We start from the raw sequence: 24250 nt of genomic DNA, 5'->3' as shown, positions 1-24250 counted from the left end.
GTGATTCGCGGAGGATTTTGCAGGAATGAGGCAGTGGTCACCCCTCCAAGGACCACATTCAAGAAATAACGGATGATTTTGCAGGATTGAGGCTGTATGCAAATTTTACATGTTGGCAGTTGGAGGATTTTGCGTGATTTACGATGTATCCTAGCAAAAATGCCTAGGGAGTTAGGGACAATACGAGTTGTATGTTTTTCCAACCAAAGGATGTTCTGTGTGATAAACTGAGGGGGTTGTGCTCGTAGCTTTATAACATCATTAGGCCAACGTTCGCAAGTTAAAAAACAAAAAATTGTAGGTAAACAGAGATATTGGAAGGGATCCTTTGAAACCTGCCCCACCCGTCCCCTACCACTGACCCCCCCCCCCACCACCAATTCCCCTCCCCTCTCCTCTCTCCCCAGAATACGGGTAGTCGGCAAAACATAGTGAATAGTGGAGTCGGCAGGTTTTTCATAAAATGCCGTTAGAACTGGGATAAACAAAATGGCGAAGTGTGGTGAATGGTGAAGCTGGTTTAGGTGACCAAATCATTTCGTTCGTCCAGTCATTTTCTGTCCTTTGTATCTCTGCAGCAAATTCACAACGATCACCTCCCACGAACAGAAACAGCGCTACAGGGAAATATTCAACAAGGAGTACATAGAATACAAGAAGATGCATGCCTACGTCGAGAGCGTCACGCTCAAGTTTACCAAGTTAAAAGAGGAACTACACCGAGCGGCCGAGGACAGTGAGGAGTATCGACAGATCAAGCAGAAAGTCCTTGATGAGTATACCAAAATTCAAGAGGTGGGTCCACAGAAAAGGGTTTTTACCTCAACACCAGCCGATTTCACGAAACTTTACGAAATGGCATGACTCCTCTTGCGCCATATTTTGTTACGTAACTTGCGTAACATTTCACACTGCGCAACATTGCAGTTATGACACATTACACGCAAGTTTCATAGTGCGTAAAGTCAGGACTTGCGCAACTACGTCGCAACTTGCGCAATTATTTTAGGTGGCGTAAGTTGTAGCGTAGTGACTGCAAATAAACTATTTTACTAGCAAATGGTGATTGTCGTGGAGTCTGCCATTGAACAACTTTTCAAGGTTGATACAAGACACTCACAGCTTTGTGTTTGAGGTAAATGAATAGCTATTTTACTTGTGACAGAGTGATTCCAAAGAAAGTTGGGCAAAAATTTGTTCCATTTGGCAGGTAGAGGTGATTCAATAACTGCTTTGTGACCGAACAAAACCATACACAAATATATGTTAAAAATGCTATTTTTATCCTTGTCCACAATGTTTAGATTATTTGAAACGTTGTGCAGCTATGTCGCATTTGTGAAATCAATTGTAAGTTAATGGCGCATATTTGTTGCGTAAGTCCTACCCATGGTGTAAGTTATGCACTGTTTCGTGGTATCGGCTGCTGTTAATTTGTATTTGGCAGACAATTTTTTTCTGTTCTCTGCATAATGTGTTCACTGAGCAGATCAGAAAATGTGGCCTTTGGTTAAAGGTAGAATTTTTTTCATGAGAAATGCAGTTTTAGAGCTCAAAAGGGCACAAACTGGACAAAAGTGTCCCTTTAAATGCCGGTTCATACTCGACGCGAAAGCGAACGCGAGTGCAAGCGAAAGCGAACGCCAGTGTTTCCTGACGTCCATTAAACTTTGCATTCGCATTCATTGATATCTGTTGAATATGGCCAGCATCCTGCAGACATCATGAGACATTCTGACTTGTGATCCATTTGCTTCTGCTTTGGCATTCTGTGGCGAACTGGAAATTCTTCTCAATCTGTTAAAAAATCCAAAACATTTCATTGTATGTATTCATCTTCCATTCATCTTTTGTAGGATTCCGTGTATCAGAAGAAAGAATCTCGCTGGAGGGAACTGCACGACAAGCTAGGTCACATCAAAGGAGTGATTGCAGCCTACGACAACACCAGACAACGAGTCACGACAACATAGAGAAAACGTTTGAAACCAGTATTTCCATTCCAATCGCACAACTGACATTCTTGCACAAGGAGGTATTCCAGAAAGGGAGGTATTTTCTGAAGAAGGTATTTTCAGAAAAAAAAGTGGTACATCTTGATTTTGGGAATGAGGGGCAAAGTGTGTAGAGCTTCTTAACCTCCTTGACCCTTTAAAATCCACCAAAAATTTTCCGTTGGAATTTGTAGGATTGAGGAAGGTAGAGGCCAGCCCATATTACTTCAAGGAGACTTGATATCTGTTGAAAGTTCAAGTACAACGGAAACTCTACGCACTTTAAATATGACCATATTTGAACACCGGTTTTGGCACGAGTTAGATGGACTCGCCACTGAAAATCCAAGCCATTGCCAGATACATAATGTCCTTAATCTTGTTTGAGAAAAACATGTGCCATTGGGTACAGCACTGTGTTGGACGTGTTTGCAAACTGTGACAGATTCATAGTGAAAAGTTCGGATGAATTTGTGCCTGGATGCAAACGATGATTTTAAAATGCTGATTATTAAATTAAAGAGGATAAGATCATGCAAAATAGATTAAGTTCTCCCAACCCCCACTCCCAATCACTTGATGTGCCACTAAAATGAAGTTGAAATGTTTGGCTTCCAAACAAAATTGTCAACGCTAGTTTGTGTGCCTGTAACGGCCCGTCTAAATTCACATATGGGACGAGTTCCGTGCAAGTTTGCGGACATTGTAGACGTTGCGGGATTCTGACCAACTTCCGTGCAATCTTCCCGCAATGAAGTCATCAGTACTGGCGAGTCAAACAGTTGCTGATGACAATTTCCCAAAACATGTCTGAGACGAATGCACAGCTTCTTCCAGACAAAGTGAATGAATCTACCCGCAACTTGTCCGGAACTTGTCCTGATTATGAATAGAGACGGGCCTTAGATGCATTTTGCTATGTTGGTTTGTGCAGTGTGATATTATCTGGAGGCCATGTCTGTGATTTTTTAACTTGGGTTGTTTTTTGGGGGGCTGGGGTGGTAATGATTCATTTTTTGCAAATTTTGCAATCAAATTTGTATTCCTTTTTTCCGAGTATCATTAACTAAAGTTTTGATGAAAAATTTTAAAAAGTAAACACTTGTGTTTCTTGCTCTTTTACAAGTTTATTAATGTCATCAATTTTTTTATTTTGTTTTGATCATGGTTATTTTGGAATCAAAATTTCATGGTTTCTCAAAAGGGTGTTTTTTTTCTTTTGATAATTGGACCCTCATTTGAGGTTTTTGTTTTGAAACTGCAACAGAAATGCAAGAAGCTAACATATTTATTAAAAAAAATAAGAAAAAAAAAGAGGAAAAGACAAAATGTATACTAAAAACAGAAAAAGTGAAAATATTTATATATATAAAAAAAGTTTCATGTCTTCCAAAAAATATTTTTTTCTTTCATTTTTGTAATGAAATCATTTTTCTTAAATTAATTTTTTCTTCACAGTATTAGAATGCTAAGATAAGCAAAATAAAAAAAAAAATCTTGAATTTCTCCTTTCTTGACCATGTAAATTGAATTTAAAAAAAATTACTTTCAAATTAATTGAACATTTAAACAATGTCTTGTAATGCGTCAGAATCTGAGTTATGAATGTATATGATATTCAATTTCAATTTTACTTCTATCAGAAATGAGAAAAAGTCTTAACGTTGAAAGAAATAATTTCTTATGCCATTTTTTTTCAGTGTGAACACATTTTTGTTGGGGGGGGGGAGGGATGGGGGAGGGTTGGTAATGTAATGATGCCAGTCTTTGTTTACATATGCACTTTTCTATGGGAGCCAGGTGGGAGGAAAACCTACAATCTCCCGTAAGAAAGCGCTCACGTAAACAAAACGTGACGTCATTATGTTTCAAGTCTATTGCATCCAGCAGTTAGCAGACATGGCCTCCAGTGTGTGAAAGATTGGAAGGAATATATCTGGTTTCGACAAATAACGACGAAGGTACTCAATGTACAGTATTAATTAAAAACAGAAAGACAACAGATGTATTTACTATATTGTAATAACTTCAGGTCTAATTGCAGAGATTCATAATACAATGCACCACTGAGCGTTTTCCTCCAACAGACTGCTTCATATTTGGGGTCAACATCCTGCTTCATGTCAGCCCCGTAAATTAAATCTTTACACCTCAGTTCATGTGCCAGAAATATGTCAAAACTGCCTTGTTATCTAGACAAAAAGACTATTTTACAGCGTCTTTAAAAAAAAATGGGTGTTGACGTTCCAATAATGCAACACAGGTAAAGGAGGATTTGCATCTACGCTGGCAGCACGACTGTATTGTGAATTACTTTCATATGCTGATCTACTACTAGGCACCGCCCACAGGGCACGTTGGCAACAACACGTGTGCCTGTCCAATGCTACGCTGCGTGTTCGTGCCGCGCGCGTCATACGCACATTAGACTTGTGTTCACACATGTGTGATATTAATCATGTCTGTGATTGGTCAGTACCTGGTTGGGTGTGATTTAATGGATCAGTCTATTGTTTTCACACTTACGATGGCAAACTTGTGCCAAAATTGAAAAAAATGAGACTGAGCACCAGCAGATAAAATGCTGTTCCGCTAACACTTGACCAAATTGGAACTTTGTAGTCCAACTGAGTGTTCAACCCTAGTTGCCTATTTCACCTTCAATCTCCAGTAAACCCATGTGACAGGAAATATTTTGAAAGAATTCTGCAATCTCTCTCTATTTAAGCCTGTCCATAAAACTTATGTCCGTTTTTTTTTAAATGAGATTATTAATCGAAAAATTGTTTTAAATTATCAGAAGTTTTTTCAGAGCATTTTTTTTGAATTTCGAAATGTTTTTCCTGAAAGTTTCTTCTTCTTTTTTTGGAGACCGCCTCCTAAAATCCTGTCCTTTCTAGAAATTTCTATAAAATTTTCAATAAGATTTAGATCTGCTTCTCAAATTGTTTATTTTTTTCGCTTCGCCCGCTCCCCCCCCCCCCTAAAAAAAGGGAAATCAAAGAACAGATCAAATTGCCAACCGTCTTCGTATCGCTTCCCTTAACGACACCTACAATCGTGTTTATGCATTTTTTGTTTATAATTTTGAGTCAAACAGGGTCACATGATGCTGGCTTATAGTGTCAAACGCTCCAAACTATTTGGTCAAAGTTTATGACTGTGTACAAAGGTACTGCTTAAATATACTGTACAATGTATCAACTAACATCATGCATATATGATTATATTATTGTATAAGAGATTAAAAAACTATGGAACAAATTGTTATTGTTAATAATATATGGGTGCTGTGTGAAGCAGGACCATATCATGAATATATGTCACCCAACTTGCTAACAAGTGGCTGCTATGTATAAAATAAGTATATTGAGCATAGAATCACATACAGCAATCTTCAATCTGTTTTTTGTTTTCTTTCGTAAGCTATAAAAACTGCAAGGCAATAGTTAATTGAGCTTTTTTTAAATTGAAATTTCTTGTGACACTTGTTTTTCAGTGATTTTGTGAAGGTGTGAAACCCGCAATTGAATTATGTGTATTTATACCATTTAATGGGCAAGCCCCTCAGACTATTACGTTTTATAGTATACATCTGTGTCGCACTATGTGTAACTAAGGATTTTGCTGTGAAATTTCTGGGCATTATTGGATTTGAAGTAGGAGTCATGTTTGTGCATTGCATAACTTTGTTTTGACTCCTTAATCAAACAAAAGAGGGCACCGCTCTGTTGTTCACGCTGTTGTTTCACATTAAGAGTCAAGCACATGTAACAGCTATATATTTTGAGATACATATGTGACCAACACTAATGAAAGTGTCAAAGTATTCCTCTGACCACTAGCCTTGAATAGCGCCCTCTATGTAAGATCTACTGCAAGTCATGACACACAGGGCTGACATTGTTCGAAACCCTTGCTTCAGAAAGCATCTTTCATAGCTTCACAATAAGTTTCACCTTTCAAATGCGTGCAAGTCATTTTGTTTTGGTTCAAACCTTGCTTGTTGATGTTGGTTTGCCCATAACCTTGGAAGCTACCCAACCCTCAGAAATCAAATACTTCACTTGATTCTTAATAACATGTAAATGGACCTTCGCGCCAACTTGTCTTTGGGTTTGTACAAGTCCATTTCTGAAACCGTGGCTTCAGCCTCGGACTGCCTGTTCCCAATTTCAGAATCCAAACTCGAGATCACTCTGGCATTAAAAAAGTGTCTATGTTATAATATTCTAATCTTGAAAAGTGTATAAGAGCCAACCAAATCAAAGTTTCTTCAAACGATTCCCGCTTTCAAGTGCAGTAGCTTGACCCAAGTCGACTACCACCCAAACTGGCCCCAAATTAGGCAATTCTAGTTCAATGCGTGGTTGAAATGTGGCAGAAATGGAATTTTTTAAAAGCCTTATTGGAAATGTTGTCGCCTTCCAGAATATATGCATAAGTACAAACAATTTGAGAGAAATCAGCCAAAGTTTGGTATCATTGACCCCATGTCCCTTTTGGTGATAAAAAAAATGTTGGGTCCAAAGTTTGTGTGGAATCATTGTTTGATCAACACGAAGTTTGTTTGTCTCATCTAAAGTGATGTGTATTTGATGATCTTAATCTCAAACAATCAAATGAATTTTAAATTTAAATTTAACTGACTTCATGCAGACAACTACGTTAAAGTGTGGATAAATGGGGCAATGATTAGTAAGTATAACGAATGACATGTTACCATGGCGATGAGTACAAACATTCCTTAAAATCAGGCCCTTAATTTTTAGACTCGTGTTGCATTTCGTTAAAATTATGTCATTATTTGTTATGTTATTAATTTATTATTTATTCAATTGCTTCGTAAAAAGTGACATCTGTTTTAGAACTTTGAATTGGATTTTAAAGAAATTGAACCAATTTTTTTTTCCACTGGTACCCACATGGTGTAGTTACACGCAAACAAGCATTGCCAAACTGTATGCACTGTAAGAACTATTATCTGTCCCAAGTGTCTCACTGTTTAATTTTCCACGAATGAATTAATAAATAGTAACATTGATTATGTTACAAACGAGCATTCAAACTGCAAGTGTCAATTGTTCTTGTATTGGTATTGTGAATAAACCTTTTTAAAAGAGTGACTTTCCTTAAAAGGTTTTCTGAATGAAAAACAAGGTCTGGGAGCATGACAGCCTTGTATGTTTGTAAGAAACCTCAATTTTGCAATTGCTTTTTGGAAGTTGGTGTTCACAATAAATTTCCTTTAGCTAGATTACCACCGTGACCATATTTAAGGCTTTTGCGGGGTAGCAACATATGCCCATCCTTTACTATAAAAATTATTCCCGTAAATTCCACAAATATTGTGAATTTTAAACTGAATAAAAACTGTGTAGAGAACAGAGATAAATATCGGTGAGCCATCTTTTCCGGACGCTCCATGCGATGAACAATGCAACATGACAACAGCTAGCTAGACCAGTAAACATGGCCATATCGGCCATGAGCCATTGTTTACTTTGGAGCCGCGGGTAAAATGGGGGGACTTCCCGCGAGCTACAACCTAAACTTGTATCAGTCTCTCCAGCATTAACTGAAGGGAGATTAAACAAAAAGCAACCTAGAACAGGAGATGGCTCAGACCCAGATCCGGATATAACTTCCAAAATCTAATCGACCGTGTACCAAGGACCCCCCTAACAAAAATTTCATGCAAATTTATTCGTCCATAACTTTTTGAGACAAACCAACCAACTAACCAACAAAATCCGATAAAAACATAACCTCCTTAAATTGGCGGAGGCAATAAGCCAAAAAAGGAGACGTTTTCTTGAAACAAACTAATATATGAATTTTAAGGAAAGGTTAAAGTTTAAGAAAGACAGCTCGTTAAAAAAATTACATAAGACAAAACTGTTGGGTACGGTATTTGAGGATAGTACGTCATAAATGCACATTATATTATGAATTTTCAGTTTTTAGGTGATCATTTTATTCGGTTTGCAGTAAATTAATGTCAACCAAACACTTAAAAATTGTTGATCTGGACTTTTTCTATATTTATTTCGCAATACGCTCTGACAAATATTGGGGTTTTTCGATGCTTTGTATGTAACCAGTCTATTGAAATGTGGCCGATTCCTTTCGATTCGAAGGGAGGACTAGTTCACATTTTCTTTTAAATCTTACAACAACAAAAGTTATATTACAGACGACAAAAGCTGAATATAAAGAAACCAATATTTGAATTTGTTTGCTTTTATCAACAAAATGATGTAATCATTATTGTGAATTTATGAACAAAAAAGGGTCTGCGAAGCATTTACACCTATAAAACTTTGGTACAGTCTTATTTGTGCACAACTTCCGGGTACGTACGTGCCGCGGCGGCCGCAGGTTGTACAAGTTTGTGCGCGCACACTATAGCGCATGCAGCTAGCTAGCACTAGTGCAGCAGATAATTTGCACATTTTGTCGAGCTACGGACATGACAGATCGGGGCTGAATTTCTACACACAAATCCTTCAAAATTTGGACTCTTCTGGATTTTATGCATCATTTACGGTCTCTACGAAAGGATACTGATTGTAATATTACATCATGCGAGGCTTGTCAGGTGCTTTGAGCTGAGATTTTCAGTGAGTTTTGGTGAGTATTTTTAGCCATCCATTTTCTTTTGGCATGTTTGGAGTATAGTTCGACATGTGTTGAATTTATGTTTTGTGCATGTGTGTATATATACGGTGCATGCATTCACGCATTGCTTATTCAACATGTTCAATTCAATTATTCAGTACACCATGGAGGAATAAGAATTCCTCCATGAGTACACACAGTAGACATTTATTTTGCTCTCTCCATTTCATAATTTTAACAGAATTTTATAAACACTATTATTTATACTCGAAATATTACTCGGGTGGGACTCAAACAAAAACAAGAACAGACAGACAAACAGACATAACAGACAGACAAACAAACAGAGTCCCCCTGGGCTTTTGAAGAAAACTGGGTAATCCTTACTTTTAGGACCCTGTTCCTATATAAGGTTAAAAGACTCGCCAAAAGAGCTGACTAAATGACACTCAAAAGTGACATTCTGATATTTATTGTCATATATCTGAACAGTATGACATCTTCATGAATGTCAGCAGGTTTAATTTTGTGGAAAAGGGCTGGCGGGGCTTTGATTTTAGAGGGAAATTAAGGGAGAAAGACGACGATGACGAACAGAAACTGACTCAAAAACCAAGATGGCAAACTGCAAAAAAGGGTAGGAAAGTCACATTTTCTTTGAAAGTGCTTTCAAAATTACAACTAAACATGAATTTATCTCAATAAAAAAGACTGCTTTAGCCTGCAAAAGTCACTTTGGTACTGGACAGTCATCTGCAAAAGTCAGTTTTGAACAGAACTTGTAAAAAATAGAGGTGTCCTAAAGATAAGGATTACCAAAAACTGAAAAGGAAGGAGGAGGCCCTTCCCTCCCCCCAAGATGGTGTTACCAAGATGACCGACAGATTCTTTTATTTTCTCAACTCTTTTTCATGATATATTGATGTCCAAATGGGCCATTACCCTTTCTGCCAGATTTTGAAAGTTTGCATACCATTTTGTTGGAGACAAATTTATTGCAATGATTCTTAAGATGGAATTTGGGGTGATGTACTGTAATATTGATGCGAATGAATGATTAAAAGAAACCTGAATTTGGCAGATTTTCCAAGATGGCAGGTTGATTCTTCAGTTTTCTTTCTTTTGCTGAAGCGTTTAACAGGTGTCCAAATTAGCTGTCACCCTTTGAACCAGATTTTGAACTTACCGTTTTGCTGGAGACAAATAAAAATTGCAAATTAATGTAAATATTGCAAATACAACAAATAGAAGGAGGCAGGCGGGAAAAAGGATACGGTTTATTAGTTATCGAAGTTTGAATAACTAAGTCTTGGATTCTACCATTTCAATATCACTCATTTTAAAGGGAATATACATCATTGGCTTTTGTTGTAATTTTCAAAAATGAAATATTTGAGGGGTTAGTATAATAGATCAAATATTGTTACACTCACATGTTTGAAGTTTTGTGTTCGAAAATGCCGGAAAAACCAAGAAAAACAAAACTGTTCAAGTAGTCTGGTTCCCTGACTCCACTAAATATAAATGGATCAATTTACAGATGCCGGAAAATTGTAAGGTAAGGGTACCAGTCTAGCTGGCCTGCACCCGTTCATGACCATGTAACCAATAGCACACAAAATTTGGACTGAATTAATGGTAAATTTGGAGCAGTAGTTGAACAATTTGTAGGTTTTTCCAACGGTGGTCGGCCGACCACCGCTGGAAAATTTTACAAAAATACCATTTTCCTGAAAATGACTTCACACCAGGTGCCATAAGTTTACAGGATGCTTTAGACTGTCATTTACCAACATCCTATTAAGGTATTTCGCAAAAACTTGGTAGTTTTATTTTTTGATGTTTGCAAATGTTGTATATTCCCTTTAAACATAACGACATGATTTTCCAAATTTTCTCTGAATGGGGGTTTGAAAAATACTTCTATCTAATTTTCAGATGTCATTGCAAGCACAATTTCTCTGAAATTTACACGAATCTTCTTTATCGCGCACAACATGTAAACTATGTACAAACTCCAGAAAAGTAAGATAAGTAAGGACCTTGGTTTAGGCTAGTCCAAAATAAATGTATTGAAGGAAAGTCTCGAATTGAATTGAGACTTCAAACTTGGTTGGTGAAATACTGAGGACCTTGTATTTGCCTCATGAACAGTTTTGAGAATTCAGCCGAAGAATGAGTAAAGTTGGCCTGATGTTGTTTTGCATGTTTCTCAGCACTTAAGGTCCCAGTCTGGGTTTAGGCATGCAGGCTGAGCTCACTACATGTACATTAACCCTAACAGAACTCAACCCATCAAATCCAAACGGCATGTTTTGTTGGAATCTGTTTGGATGGGTACAGTGCCCCTAAACTGACAATCTTTTACATTGGGTTGAGCACACCTCCAGAAACAAAGTCGGAAATGTGTGTGTGCAGTTTCCCATTTGGTGTTGGAATTTTCCAGGATGGGTACATGGTTCCTAGTAAATTATGCTAGGGAGTTAGGGTTAATGTTCTCATATGACTAAGCTAGGTGCATAATCACAGCATTAATGCCATTATCATTGTGGTCTTTACATTACATTTGTACATATTGGCCAGAATCTAGGCGTAGGTTGTTGGTTAATGTGTGAGTGTCCTTGAGATGGACACTTTACAACAATAACTTCTTTTAAAATGGGGGCTGAAGCGTGTTCTACATACATGTATGGTTGTAATGTATAAAAGGGATGATAGGTTAAAAAAAAGGTGGAAAGAGTTCCATACCTGGTCATCACTTGACACCCTGTGCACAAACCCTATGAGACTGGTCTGAAAAATTCCAAGTGTTTTCTCAGTAAAATGCTTCAATATTTTCCCTGCTAAATTTGTCTTTTTAGGACATGTATGTTATCGCTTTCTGATGGCTGATAGGCCACTGCAGTGAAAAATTAGTGATGTCCGACCATATGTGTGGAATTCTTCCCCAAAAGGTTAACATACCTACATCATTGGTAATTGAGTTGATCTGAAGTTTCTTTTAGACTCCATTTCAGTTGTGTCTGTTCAGTTGGAAGTTTTATCAGTTATTGAATGTTTGACTGGTGTGCATGTTAACTACCGGTAAGTTTAAAAGCCACTCCATAATTTGTTTGAATCTTGTTCCATTTTCAGATTGCACAGCCCTTTTGGATGCTTCAGGCTAAAACTTGGAACGGACAAGACGCCACAACGCTAGCAGCCGAATCTTATGTCCAGTTTGTAATAACCGGCTTTGGAGTCCATCATGAGTGGAGTAGAGAAACCACCTGATTTACCTGGCATTGGGGAACCCGTCATGCACTATGAGGGATACCTGGAAATTAAAGGGCCCAAGGACAAGGTAGGTTGACACAGAAATCAAATTTCTAAATCATTACTGTGTTTCTTTAAATAATGAGAACCCTCTGGGTTCTATCCATAACCGTGCCTTAGTGTTACCAATATTCAACATTTATTATTTATGCAGGCATGCAACTTTTCCTTGGATCCGCTGATTTCCTCGTTTTTACTTCTCATGAATCACTCACTCACTAAGTCGGCCACAGCCGAGCCCTGGCACGGATCCTCCATTCGTCATGATTCCTCATGCACGCATCTAGCTCATTTGTCTTTTGCTGTAATTTTCAGAAATAAACTATTTGGGGGGTTAGTATAATAGATCAAATATTGTTACACTGACGTGTTGAAGGTTTGTGTTCGAAAATGATGGAAAAACCAAGAAAAACAAAAATGTTCAAGTAGTCTGGCTCCCTGACTCCACTAAAATGAAATGGATCACAAATTATGCCAGAAAATTGTAAGGTAAGGGAACCAGTCTAGCTGGCCTGCACTCGTTCATGAACATGGAACCAATAGCAAACAAAATTTGGACTGAAAAAAAAAAGGTAAATTTGGAGCAGTAGTTGAAAAATAGTTAGGTTTTTCCAACGGTGGTCAGCCGACCACCGTTGGAAATGTATACAAAAGTACCATTTTTCTTGAAAGTGACTTCACACCAGGTGCCATAAGTTTACAGGATGCTTTAGAAAGTAATTCACCAACATCCTAGTAAGGTATTTCGTAACAACTTGGTAGTTTTATATTTTCGATGTTTGCAAGTGTTGTAATTTCCCTTTAAGTTTGTGCACATGTATGAAATATGTGGTGCGCACTCCGCACCTTAAAACGATCATGTACATGTACATGTACAATGTACAATTGTATGTGTTTAATCTAGAATGCAAGTGTGCATTTCATAGAATCCACCATGATTCTCCAACAGTTTAACTTAATAAAAAAAATACTTTTTGCAATGTATTTGGGGTGGAGTTATTTTTGGCTTATTCAAAACTTGCTTGAAAACAGCTGTACATGTAGGTGAACACGTACACAAACACATTGCTGTTCATTCCTGGTCGTTTGATTGCTCAAATTCATCCGTGCGTAACCTCTGCAAGCATTGTTAGTTTCCCGACTATTAAAGGAAGATTGTTTAGGGTCACCAGTTTCATAAAAGAAGTATTTTATATTTATTTTACTGAACGTCAGTTAAAAAAAAAGTCTGGTTAGAAACCTAGCTGTGTCTGGTACCGGTACAGCTCGTTAAGTTTATGTGGGTGTGACAAGCTATTGCATTATTGTTGTATATAATACATGCAGCCAGTCGAACAGAATTTAAAAAAAATACAAGCTTGTTTGAATTCAGTAATTAATGCAACAGCTGAACAATCTTCAAATTCAGACTTCATGTAAGAAAGCCTGTTAAAGGGAATATACATGATTGGCTTTTGCTGTAAGTTTCAGAAATGAACTATTTGAGGGGTTAGTATAATAGATCAAATATTGTTAGACTGACATGTTTGAAGGTTTGTGTTCGAAAATGCTGGAAAAAAACCAGAAAAACAAAAATGTTCAAGTAGTCTGGTTCCCTGACTCCACTAAATATAAAATGGATCAATTTACAGATGCCAGAAACTTGTAAGGTAATGGAACCAGTCTAGCCGGCCTGCACCTGTTCATGAACATGTAACCAATAGCAAACAAAATTTGGACTGAAAGAAAAATGGTTAATTTGGAGCAGTATTTGAAAAATAGTTAGGTTTTTCCAACGGTGGTCGGCCGACCACTGTTGGAAATTTTTACAAGATACCATTTTCTTGAAAATGACTTCACACCGGGTGCCATAATTTTACAGGATGCTTTAGACTGTCATTTACCAACATCCTAGTAAGGTATTTCGTAAAAACTAGGTAGTTTTATTTTTCGATGTTTGCAAATGTTGTATACATGTATTCCCTTTAAGTGGTGGTGGGAGAAAGTGGACATTTCAAATCTGGTTGTCCTAGTATAATAATTTTTTTCAAACCAAATAATGGTTATCCGATTTAACCAAAAGTTCCCTAGGTCCCAGTTGTGCCAACAAAAAGTGACAAGTGAGGTGCTGCATACAGTTGTCCTCCCAATGACTGGGTAGCCTGTAGTTTGTAGGATTTAATGACCACTGGGGCTTCACAAAAACATTCCAGAGCTGTACATAAAAGTGTACTGTTGAAAAAAAAATGGGTGGGAAGTCCCAAGAAGACCGCTATCAAGTGAATGTATTTGCAATCAGAGACCATGGAGCACATGTTTTTATTTTGTTTGGGGGGGGGGGGGTGTTTAATACAGTTTTTTTCTTAATTTTGTTTGAATTTAGGGCTGGTTTTGAATCTGGTTTCCAAGTTCAAAACCGAATAGTGGAATTCAAACCGAATTTAAAAAATCCAAATTTAAATCCCACCACTAACCTGGTCCCAGATCAACTTCGTCTAAGGGGTCTAGGTAGTCATCTTAGTCAAATTTTTGGGGCAAGTGATGGTCAATTAGGGAGTCAATGGTGTAGACCTACAAAAAGGACTGACATGCTACCCCTCATACCAGCAGAAAAAAACGTTTCAATCTAAAGTTCATAAATGTTTTATATCTTTTTGGAAATGAAACCAAGGATTCGTCAAAAGCTTGCAAGCCTGAAGAAACCTGTAGGAAGAAGACAACAGAGAAGAATTTACAGTTTTAGAGGTGGCAGAACAAAAATCCCAGAAACACATCCTGGGGAACACCCACAGAATCAAGCAGGGTCTGAAAACCCAATCCACATGTGGGCCGGGCCAGTAATCAAACCCGGGCCAGTAATCGAACCCGGGCCAGTAATCCCAGTTTTGCTTTTCAGTTTTATGTCTACCCTTGTAATTTGCACATGAACGTTCTTTTTTTGCTAGTTTGTAAATATCGTATTCCTACAATCAAAACAGAACCTTTTTATTTCTCAATTGTTTGTGTTTGTAACCCCCTGAACGGATTATTTACATGAGAAGCCAAGCACTTTTAGTTGGATTGAAATTGAATCCAAAAAAAGGTACACTCACCCTAATGAAAGAAAAATGGAAACTAACATTTATGTCTTACTTAGTTTGAAAGTGAAATACATGTAGTTTCATGTAAACAGGAAAAGGATTTCTTTTACCAAATTCCGCCTGAGGTTCAATTAGAAATGAACTGATTTTTTTTAAATTGAAATGCTTATAATTCCTTCCTAAAATTCTAAGAACTTTGTAGGAATTGGAATCAGTTGTTCAGAGAAGGAAATGTTTTGTTTCTACATTTGTCCCAGACATGTAAGCCATTTTGTGTTTCAAAAGGCCTTTTTGTGCTTAACTCGTCTGAATTTCAGAGAATTTGTTGCACCCTTGCAAACTTAAAAACAATAATCCATTCTTGTCTGGAAACAAAGATGTGCTCTTGGCAAGTTTGAATAACAAATACAAAACCTCCGCAAGTTTTCCTCTTGGCTTAGAGTCCGAATACCAAAATTGCAAAACAAATATACCCTAATTGTTATCCCAACAACAATTAGGGTATTTGAAAGTGTCCATCTTGAAAAAAGGACTCGATAGAATATTTTCCATCGCCATATCTTGAAACTATTTGTTTATGAATCCTTTGTGTCATTTTCAAGACGAATATTATGATGCATTCGGAAGGTGTACATGTTTTATGTACCTTTGCAAATGAAAAAAACTTCAGTGTAAGTATGTACATTACTTAAATGGTGTTGTTGTTCGAGTAAATAGAAGGTACCTTTTTGGGACTTAAGTTACAGAGCTTGTATTATAGGAGCTGCAACACCATCACGGTGTCTTTATCAACTGGTGTAACTTGTTGAGGCCCTCACGTGACCCGTCATGTGACCATGCTTGGTCACATGACAGGAGGCGGTCATACAAGTGGGTGGGTAAGCTCGTATCCTCCATCTCAATTCATATATGGGCAGTGTCTGTGGGCTGCGGATTTCTACTGCCTCACAGATTTTGCGTTTCCAGAGGTCCTCCTCCCTGACGATGATCTTAACATTGTTCACGGAGATGTTATGTCCTGGGTGGATATATGTTCACCAACTGCTGTCAGGGGAGCTGACCTACTGGTGTGTTCTCTGTATCGGGTCTGCAGAGTGCGAGCTGTTTCACCTATTTAAGGACATCACATCTCCTTGGACAATGGTAAGATCATTGCCAGGGAGGTTGACCTCTGGAAACGCAAAATCAGTGAAGCTGTAGAAATTCGCAGGCACTGCCCCCATATGAACAGAGATGGAGGGTACAAGCTGGCCCACGTGTACAACCGCCTCCTGTCGTGTGACCAGCCTGGTCAACAATGCCAGTTGATAAAGACACTGTGATGGTGTCGCAAGCTCCTGATGTGAGCTCTGTAACTTAAGTACCAAAAAGGTATCTTCTAATTACTTGATTTTATACTAGGACTGGACAATTTTATGCACGGTGTTATTGTTATTAAATTTTTGGCACAAATTCCTGTTTTTATTCCTTAAGTGACAATTTGGCCAGGTTTGTATTTTGGTAATTTATATTCAGGCATGCAACTTCTCCTTGGATCCGCTGATTTCCTCGTTTGTTTTTTACTTCTCATGAATGCCAAATGTTACAAATTGAATAAGACTGTACAAAGTCCAGTGTGGTTTGCAATTTCCTTGTTTGTTCTAAATTCCCAGTTGCATGCCTGTACGTTGATTCCACTCAGTAAAAATGAAATGTTTCTGCGAGCTTAGTGTATGTTTTCTTCGTTTTTAGCAAGAGTGTCACATTTTGTCACGGTCTGGATTAGTGATAAGGGCTTTCTTGCTCCGTGCTGTTCCCCAAAGAATTTATCTACAACTTGTTATTGACTTCGTTATTTCTCAACCATCAAACCTTTAAGATTTGTTTTTTGTTTTTTTTGTTTTGTTCTTTTCCTGTTCAGGATTATGCAAGACAGTGGGTGGTGCTTATAGACAACAAAATGGTGGTATTCAATCAGAGAGTAACACAGCGAGAATTCAGCACGTCTCAGGTAAGACACTTCAAAAAATGACAGTCTCAGCCTAGAGAAATATTTATCATCTTATTGGGTTTTACTCTACATCCATTTATAGGGTTTTACTCTACATAATGTTATACACTGTACAAACTGGTTATCCGAGTAAAAAAAAAATGGTTTCTCGTCCAGCCTTTAAAAAAAAAAATGAAGTAGGCGGGAGCTTTTGAAAAAAAATTGCTTTTCCAAGATGGCGGATTTCCAAGATTGCGGATGAATTCTTTTTTCTTGACTATTTTGCTGAATCAAAATTGTGTTCAAAGGAGCTATCACCCTTTCTTAATGTTGCTACAACTTTGTTGGAAACTAATAAAAAGAAAATATATTGATGATATGTATATTGCAGAATGTATAATTCAAAAAGAAAAAAAAAGAGGCAGCCGGGAATGAACGAAGCAGGCAGGGACGAGAAACTGGTTTATTTGTTACATGGCCTTAATGAGAGCAAATGAGGAAATTGAAGCCAAGTTGGGTGGGACTTGAACCCTTGACCACCTTCTTACTTGTGCAGACGTCTTACCATGCAATCACCAAGCTTGCCAGGATTTGTTGGATGCTTCAAAACCAGTATAGCAGTCGGTCCCGCAATTAATGGCTTCTGGTGGAAATTTGCATTGAGCTGTGTAACATCATTCTGGTGCTAAATCCTACCGGTACATTTTAGAATTTATATCATCCAAACCAAAAAAGTCCCTCAAATGTCATCACAATTATTTCTGGTCTCTGTTAGTCTGTCTTGAAATTAAAAAAAAAGTTAGAAGGCCTGATGTTTTTACCCTAGTAGCAGGTCTCTGTCAAAGGCAAAAAGAAATTACATTCATCAATAGTGGCCCCCCCAGTGTGCACAACTTAAAATTGAAGAACGTACGCCAAAAAAAGGTTTTAAAGGCATTTTTTCCCCAGTTAAGTCGGTCTGGGGCCTGCATTCAGTTTTACCCCGGTCGAGATAATAAAAGTTCAATCAATTGTCTTCATGTCAGTTACTAGCAAGTGACCCACCATCAAATGCTTGTATCTGGACCTATTTTTAGTTTAATTAAAAAACCATTTTGTCTGCTACTGACCAGGTTTGGCAATGACCTTATAGATTTACACAGAATTGATTCCCACACATGTAAACTGTTTTTGTTTATTTCCTTTTGCGATTAATACTGACCCCTTGTGGTTATACTAAGGGAATAAATGTGTGCTCCGGAGGTTTTTATCACTCGTTTAATACCGCTTAGAGTCTGGGTGCTGATAATTACCCGAGCCGGAGGCGAGGGTAATTATCAGCACCCAGACTATAAGCGGTATTAAACAGAGTGATAAATACCGACCGAGCACATATTTATTCCCATTCATAAATACCTTATCCGTAAAAAATATCAAATAATTCGTTCAAAAAATCCCGATTTTGTTCAACAAGTTCACTTCATGCTTTTTGAAACATCCCTCTAGCAAAATAATGGAGTGTTCTGCTGGCGAGTAAGATGTAAACAACCCTTTTATGGAGATTGACGCGCGCGTAACATGTTCTGCGCGATGTCACGCAGAACGCACCTGGGGCGTTGCGTTTTGAATTTAGAACTATAAAATTCTGACTCGCTTGTAGTGTTGCGCATGCCTACGTGAGGATTGTGAACGTTCAACCAATGAAACGGTAAGAGGCACTGGATTTTTAGGAGTCCACATTTTATTGTGACACTGGAAAAGTGTTTAAGACCAGCTAGCCATGTCTTTATCATCCGTTTAAGACCGGCCACGTGACGGGCTCTCGACCAATAGGAATAGCTAAACTGTCTGAGGTATTTATGAATAAGTACTATTATACTGCAGTGGATTCTTTTGTGTAAAATTACTTTTTTGACCTGAGCCCCGCTGCCTTTTTTTTTTTTTTTACTAAATGCCAGTGGTCAAGCAAGGATGTCTGAAAATCATTGTAAGCACAGATTTACAAGATCTACAAGTTCTACATTGCACACACATACATTTAGTTGCAGGCCAACAGTGTACATGCAAGACTTTTGTTGAATTTTCCTTGATGGAAAAAAATCTTTCATTTTCACTTGGCACATTCTAAGAAAATGCAGGTACTGGTCCATGCATCCTAGGATATTGATTTTATTATTTTAGCAGATAGATTTCTTTCGTATTCAGAGCAGTAGAATGATCATTTTGTTGGCCAGCAGCCATAAAAAAAGTAATGTTTAGTGGGCGTTTATGGTGATAAATGACATAAACTTTGGAAAATCTGGGATGCTATTAATAGGGAAATGTTTGCTGTTGCGTTGGTAGCCATCATGGATTTGATCAATAACAGTGATCATTTGAATAGAAGAAGCTACCGGTATGGGTACAATATGTACAACATTCTTCCATGTCTGTACATTTGTACACGTAAAGGTCCCCTTTAGGTTTGAAGTTGTTCAAGGCCATATGTTTTCCATGCATTTCAATATGCCATTGTAGCGCAAAGACTCAGTCTAAAGGCTTCCAAACAACTCTAGTGGATAAAAGACACACACTGGTACATGTACATTGTATGGTAATATCTTCCACAGTACAGGTCAGATCAGGTGTGTTGACAATACAAAAGCAGACTAGGAGTTCCAGGATAACAGTAAATCTACCGGTTTGATGATTTTTATTTTTTACATGTTAATTCCCCCTATGTTTGCCCATTTTAGAACTTTTGTTTTTGCCTACAAAATATTGGAATATGAAAGGGAACTCTTAATATTGTCTTCCCGTGGCCTTTTCTGATACAATCATTCAAATGCGGAAATTACTTTCATCAGAATGATATTTAATAATGAGAAAAAAATGGAAAACGCATGTAAACTCTGGTTACATTGTATAGGTGACGTTAAAGATACATTATGAAGTGTGGGGGGGGGGGGGGGGAGGGGCTGGACACTGTCTGTGTTTTGGGGTGCTGTTTAAAGCGTACAATCTTAGACACTATCGAACAATAGGTGGCGCTATTCCTCGCACATGGGCATTGCAAGGGGGGGCAAGGGGGGCGCTTGCCCAGCGCCGCCCACCCCCCCCCCCCCCCCCCCCGGAAATCAAAAAAAAAAAAAGAGGGGAAAAAAGGGGGGGAAAAGGAAAAAGAGGTGCAAAGCCATGTTGCTGTTAATTTTATGGGGGGGATAGGGCAAATGCTCCCCTGCTCATGCTCGGAAAAAAAGAAATATTGAGAATATAATGAAAAAAAATTGCTTTGCCCCCCCCCCCCCCCCGGAAAAAAACCTGCAAAAAAACCAGCATATTTGTCAAACACAAATTGTGCCAAAGAACAACCATTTTGCCAACAAAACAATGGGGGTGTCACCCTACCCACCATCCCTAACCCTTTAGCGAATTGACCAAGTTATCAGCATGTGGACATACATTGTAACATTAGGAGAAATGCATTTTTTTGCCAACACTCGACAACACAAAATAAGCTCTTAGCGCCAAGTTTTCTAAGTTATAATCAGTATGTGAACATACAACCCTGATCATGAAACTATATTTGTTAGAGCATGGAGCTATTAAACACAGCTCCATGGTTAGAGGAAGTTGGCCTACATGTATCACGCACAAAAACCCTGGGTCTGATTTCAAACAAACAGCCGCAATATTGAAAGTGAATATGAGATTTGAGTCAAACGTTTTTGTTTCCTAAACAAGAACCGGTAAGTTATGGTTTTGTGTAAACTAAACCTCGCCATATAATATTACTCAACATATCTTCTTCTTTTTTAACATAATCTACATGTATTACTTCACATCAGGCAAATGAACAGTGGTCTTGAAGTAGATTGATTTTTCTCCAAGAGAGTCAATATATTGAGGTCCGTTCTAACCTTTGGATGTTTGTCTTCAATACTGTGCCAATTTCATCTCAATGTACTACATGTATATTGATCCTTGTTGGAAACAGCATGAGATTTGTATTCTGGTGACCCATTTGTTATCCTTGTAAGATTTAATTTCTCTCTGATCCTGGGTTTCCTGATCTGGGGGGGGGGGGGGGATTTCAAGGAAGGGTAGTGACCAGAAAATATTGCTGAACAGATTCTGTGCTAAGCAGAAATGCGGCAGAGAACCAGTTACAAGCAATACAGTCCATGTATTTTGGCTGGTAACCGGTGTTTCGCTAAGCAATTTTTTTTTCTTCTGTGGTTAGCAAATTCTTTTGACTCAGTATCTCTAAGAAATTGGCCCTACAATGTACATTGTAGGTCCCAGCTGTCAATGAAGAGGAGATCAGGAGTGAGATTTTAGTTTCAGAAGTAGGAGGAAACCCCAAAAAATAATATTTGGGGGTGGGGTGGGGAGGGGTGGGGGGGGGGAGGGGTCTGGGAGACCACATGTAGGAATCATAAAATACATGCACACATGTAAGGTAAGAACTAGATTTACTTAGCAGTCATGCTAAAATATTAACCATGTTCATTTCAGGTGAAAGGCGAGGAAAGCATTTTGGGAATCAACTTGACGTAACCCAGCTGTTTAGTTTTGAGTACCATCATACAAAGCAACTAATTTTTTTTTGAATATTTGTGAGCCACCTTGCGCATCAGCATGGGAATAAAATCAGCTGACACCCTCTAAATACTCATTCAAAAAAAGATATGGGAGTGCTATATTTTCTGTTGTCTTTCTATTTTTTTTTCTTCGCAACTCCAACGTTTATGGTCTTTGTAACTGTCTGCCCCAGTTTAAACTCCTGTTGCCAAAACAACCAAAGAAACAAACACAGAAAGTCCATATTTAGCCAAAGACTCGGTACTTGACATGCCAGTGACGCAATTTACACTCCTTTTGAATGAGCTGGATTCATTCTGAACTTGTAAAACTTGACTCAGAACAGATTTGTTCCAGAAGATCACTGTTTAAATATTTGATTTGATTTGTGAATTAGGAACATGGTGCACAAGGTCCAATTGTGACTCATACATTTTGAAAATCTTTTTATCTACAAATTATCCGTTTGAATGTCAAGAGACGTGACTGGAATTTTATGTCAGATATATGTGTACGTGGGCCCTATGCAATGTGCTCAGAAAATGGATGACGTTTCAGTGTGTGTGTGTGAATGAACATCTTTCCCACTGAAATGTCGAAATGTGTTAGGATTACTAAAGACTTTTTGTTGCATCCTTAATATTGTAAAAGGTCATAGCAGGTTGTCCTTGTACATGTACAATGTACTTGTTATAATAGTCTGTACTTGTGGTGTTGTTTTATAAGATTGTAATCAATCAATGGATTTGACATGGAAATATTTTTTTTAGGATTTTGTTGGGTATGTTTTACTTTTGTTTAATCTTGATGTCAATGAGTGTTTTTTTTTTCACCATATGTTCCGTTTTTTTTGTAAGGATAACCTAAATATTCAGATCTTTTGATTATGTTTGGTTAGTACTATTTATGGTCTCATTATGATAAGAATTGTATTGTGTGGTACTGGATTATTTCTTCATCCCATCCTTCCTGTTTCAATTTGGAAGTAGGTTGTGGTTATTTATTTAGTTTCCTTGGCTTGATGTTTTTGGCTTTTGAAAACAATACCGTAGAACCGTTTAGTGTTTCAGAATATTACTGCTGGCACTACTCATAATGGTGCAGTTGGGCAAGTAGGCTTATATTTTGACAACAAAATTTAACACATTTACAAACTTTGTCAGTCGCGATAGAGTGACAGAGTCAAAATATACATGATCAGGAACATTCAATATTTACTCTTCAGCATACACATAAATTTGTAATCTGTCAGTACATGACTGTGCAGTGATCCAAACCATGTCAGTATACACTGAATGTGTAAAGAGAAGAAAGTGAAACTAAATGTGCCACAATACTCTTAACATAGTCCATGTTTTTGTAACATGTCATTTCCTTGTTCAGAGTTTTCCACAATTTCCTTTGTCAGTGCCCAAATATTGCTCAATACCAACTGCCCCAAGTCTGCCCAAATTTCAACATTTGGTTTTGAAATTCTTAGTATTCTCTATGGCTGTGCATCGGAACCGGGTACTGGAGTACCCGACCGCTGATGCCAGGAACCGGTTCCAGATTATGGGATCAGGTACCCGCAACCAACTTTACAAATTAGTTAGTAACTTTTCAGACAATGAAAAAGAAAGGTTTTGAATGCCATTTTGGGGGAATTTTCAAAATGAAAACCAGGCTACATTGGAAACCAAAACAGATGTCATGTTTATGTGTAATTTAACGCGCGACAGATGACGCTTGCGAAAGTTGCAGTTTACACCGTAAAGCTATAAGGCCCTTCAGACAACTTCCGGGATTTGAATTTTGGGGTTGGGTTTTTCTTGTGGGTACCAGGGTACCCATGTTTTACTTCATATAACAACATATTCTCCACGTAACAGTAAAAATATAAAGAGACAAAGAACAGTTGATTTCATCTGAGAAAAAAAAAACAATTGCAGAGGCTTATTTCCTTTGGTGTTTAATTACTGAACAGTTTTTATTTTTGTTGGGTTTAAGAAGCTTTCTAGCAAATGTGGCAGGGTGGATCGGGGAAACAAGATCTGTTTTTCATAATTGTTCCTGTATATTGACACTCAAAGTTTGAATTTTTTTTAGAAAAATGGCTTTGAACACATAACACATTATTGTCACAGTAAATACAAAGAAAATATATACACAGTACTATAAACAATTACAAATATAGCTAACCAACAGCTGTATGTGATTACAATAAGATTATGGAAGTTTCTAAATTCTTGTGAGACCTTCAAGCCAAAAAAACCCTGACCTATCTGGATTTGTTTTGTGACCAAATTGCTGACCTCAAATGTTTTTATAGCCACTTTTGGCCAAAAATTTAGAATCTGGTATAATTTTGAAAAAAGGTCTTCTGTATGCAATTCTTTGTGTGTTTTATTAGTTAATTAAACAATTAAACAGGTTAATTATTTAAAAATACTGCTAAAAGTATCCGTAAGTAAACAAAGTAAGTATAAAAGAACAACAGACAATCATTAAAAATGTTACAAAATAATTGTTTTCCTGCCTACCTCCATGACATTTTTTAGTGTGTTCTTTTAGTTTTTTTTTACTCATCTCAGTTTTTCCCTTTTTTTTTTTAAATTCTTGCAGCCATTAGATTCATTGAACATTGACAGAAACTGCAACTTCACACCAGACAACAAAGAGAAGACCAAACTCGGCATGAAATGCAAAGCAGGACAGTACAAATTCAAGGTAAAATCTTCCACTACTATCAGTTCCATTCTCTGTTTAGA

At 37.6% G+C, this 24250-nt stretch overlaps 2 protein-coding genes across 12 annotated transcripts in view; both read left to right on the top strand.

The window, feature by feature from the left end:
- The window catches only part of LOC119742008 (RNA polymerase II elongation factor ELL-like), a 28213-nt gene extending 21151 nt beyond the window's left edge, over positions 1-7062 (top strand). Inside the window, exons 10-11 of the mRNA XM_038218015.1 lie at positions 579-795; positions 1857-7062. Of these exons, the coding sequence (XP_038073943.1) occupies positions 579-795; positions 1857-1973 (334 nt within the window). The 3' untranslated portion in view covers positions 1974-7062. The remainder of the gene's footprint in view (positions 1-578; positions 796-1856) is intronic.
- Positions 7063-8395: 1333 nt separating this feature from the next.
- LOC119742007 overlaps positions 8396-24250 on the top strand; it is a 33221-nt gene continuing 17366 nt past the window's right edge. For 4 of the 11 annotated variants that reach the window (XM_038218014.1, XM_038218011.1, XM_038218012.1 and 1 more), the window contains exons 1-4: positions 8401-8627; positions 11751-11958; positions 16890-16979; positions 24105-24209. In XM_038218014.1, the coding sequence (XP_038073942.1) occupies positions 11863-11958; positions 16890-16979; positions 24105-24209 (291 nt within the window). In that variant the 5' untranslated portion in view covers positions 8401-8627; positions 11751-11862. Of the gene's footprint in view, positions 8628-11750; positions 11959-16889; positions 16980-24104; positions 24210-24250 lie in introns of all 11 variants that reach the window. The other 7 variants (XM_038218006.1, XM_038218003.1, XM_038218008.1 and 4 more) reach the window with 5 other exon arrangements.

Source organism: Patiria miniata, unplaced genomic scaffold (genome assembly GCF_015706575.1).
Source record: "Patiria miniata isolate m_02_andy unplaced genomic scaffold, ASM1570657v1 HiC_scaffold_5, whole genome shotgun sequence".
Taxonomy (NCBI): Eukaryota; Metazoa; Echinodermata; class Asteroidea; order Valvatida; family Asterinidae; genus Patiria; species Patiria miniata.
This window is presented reverse-complemented; position numbering and strand designations above follow the sequence as displayed.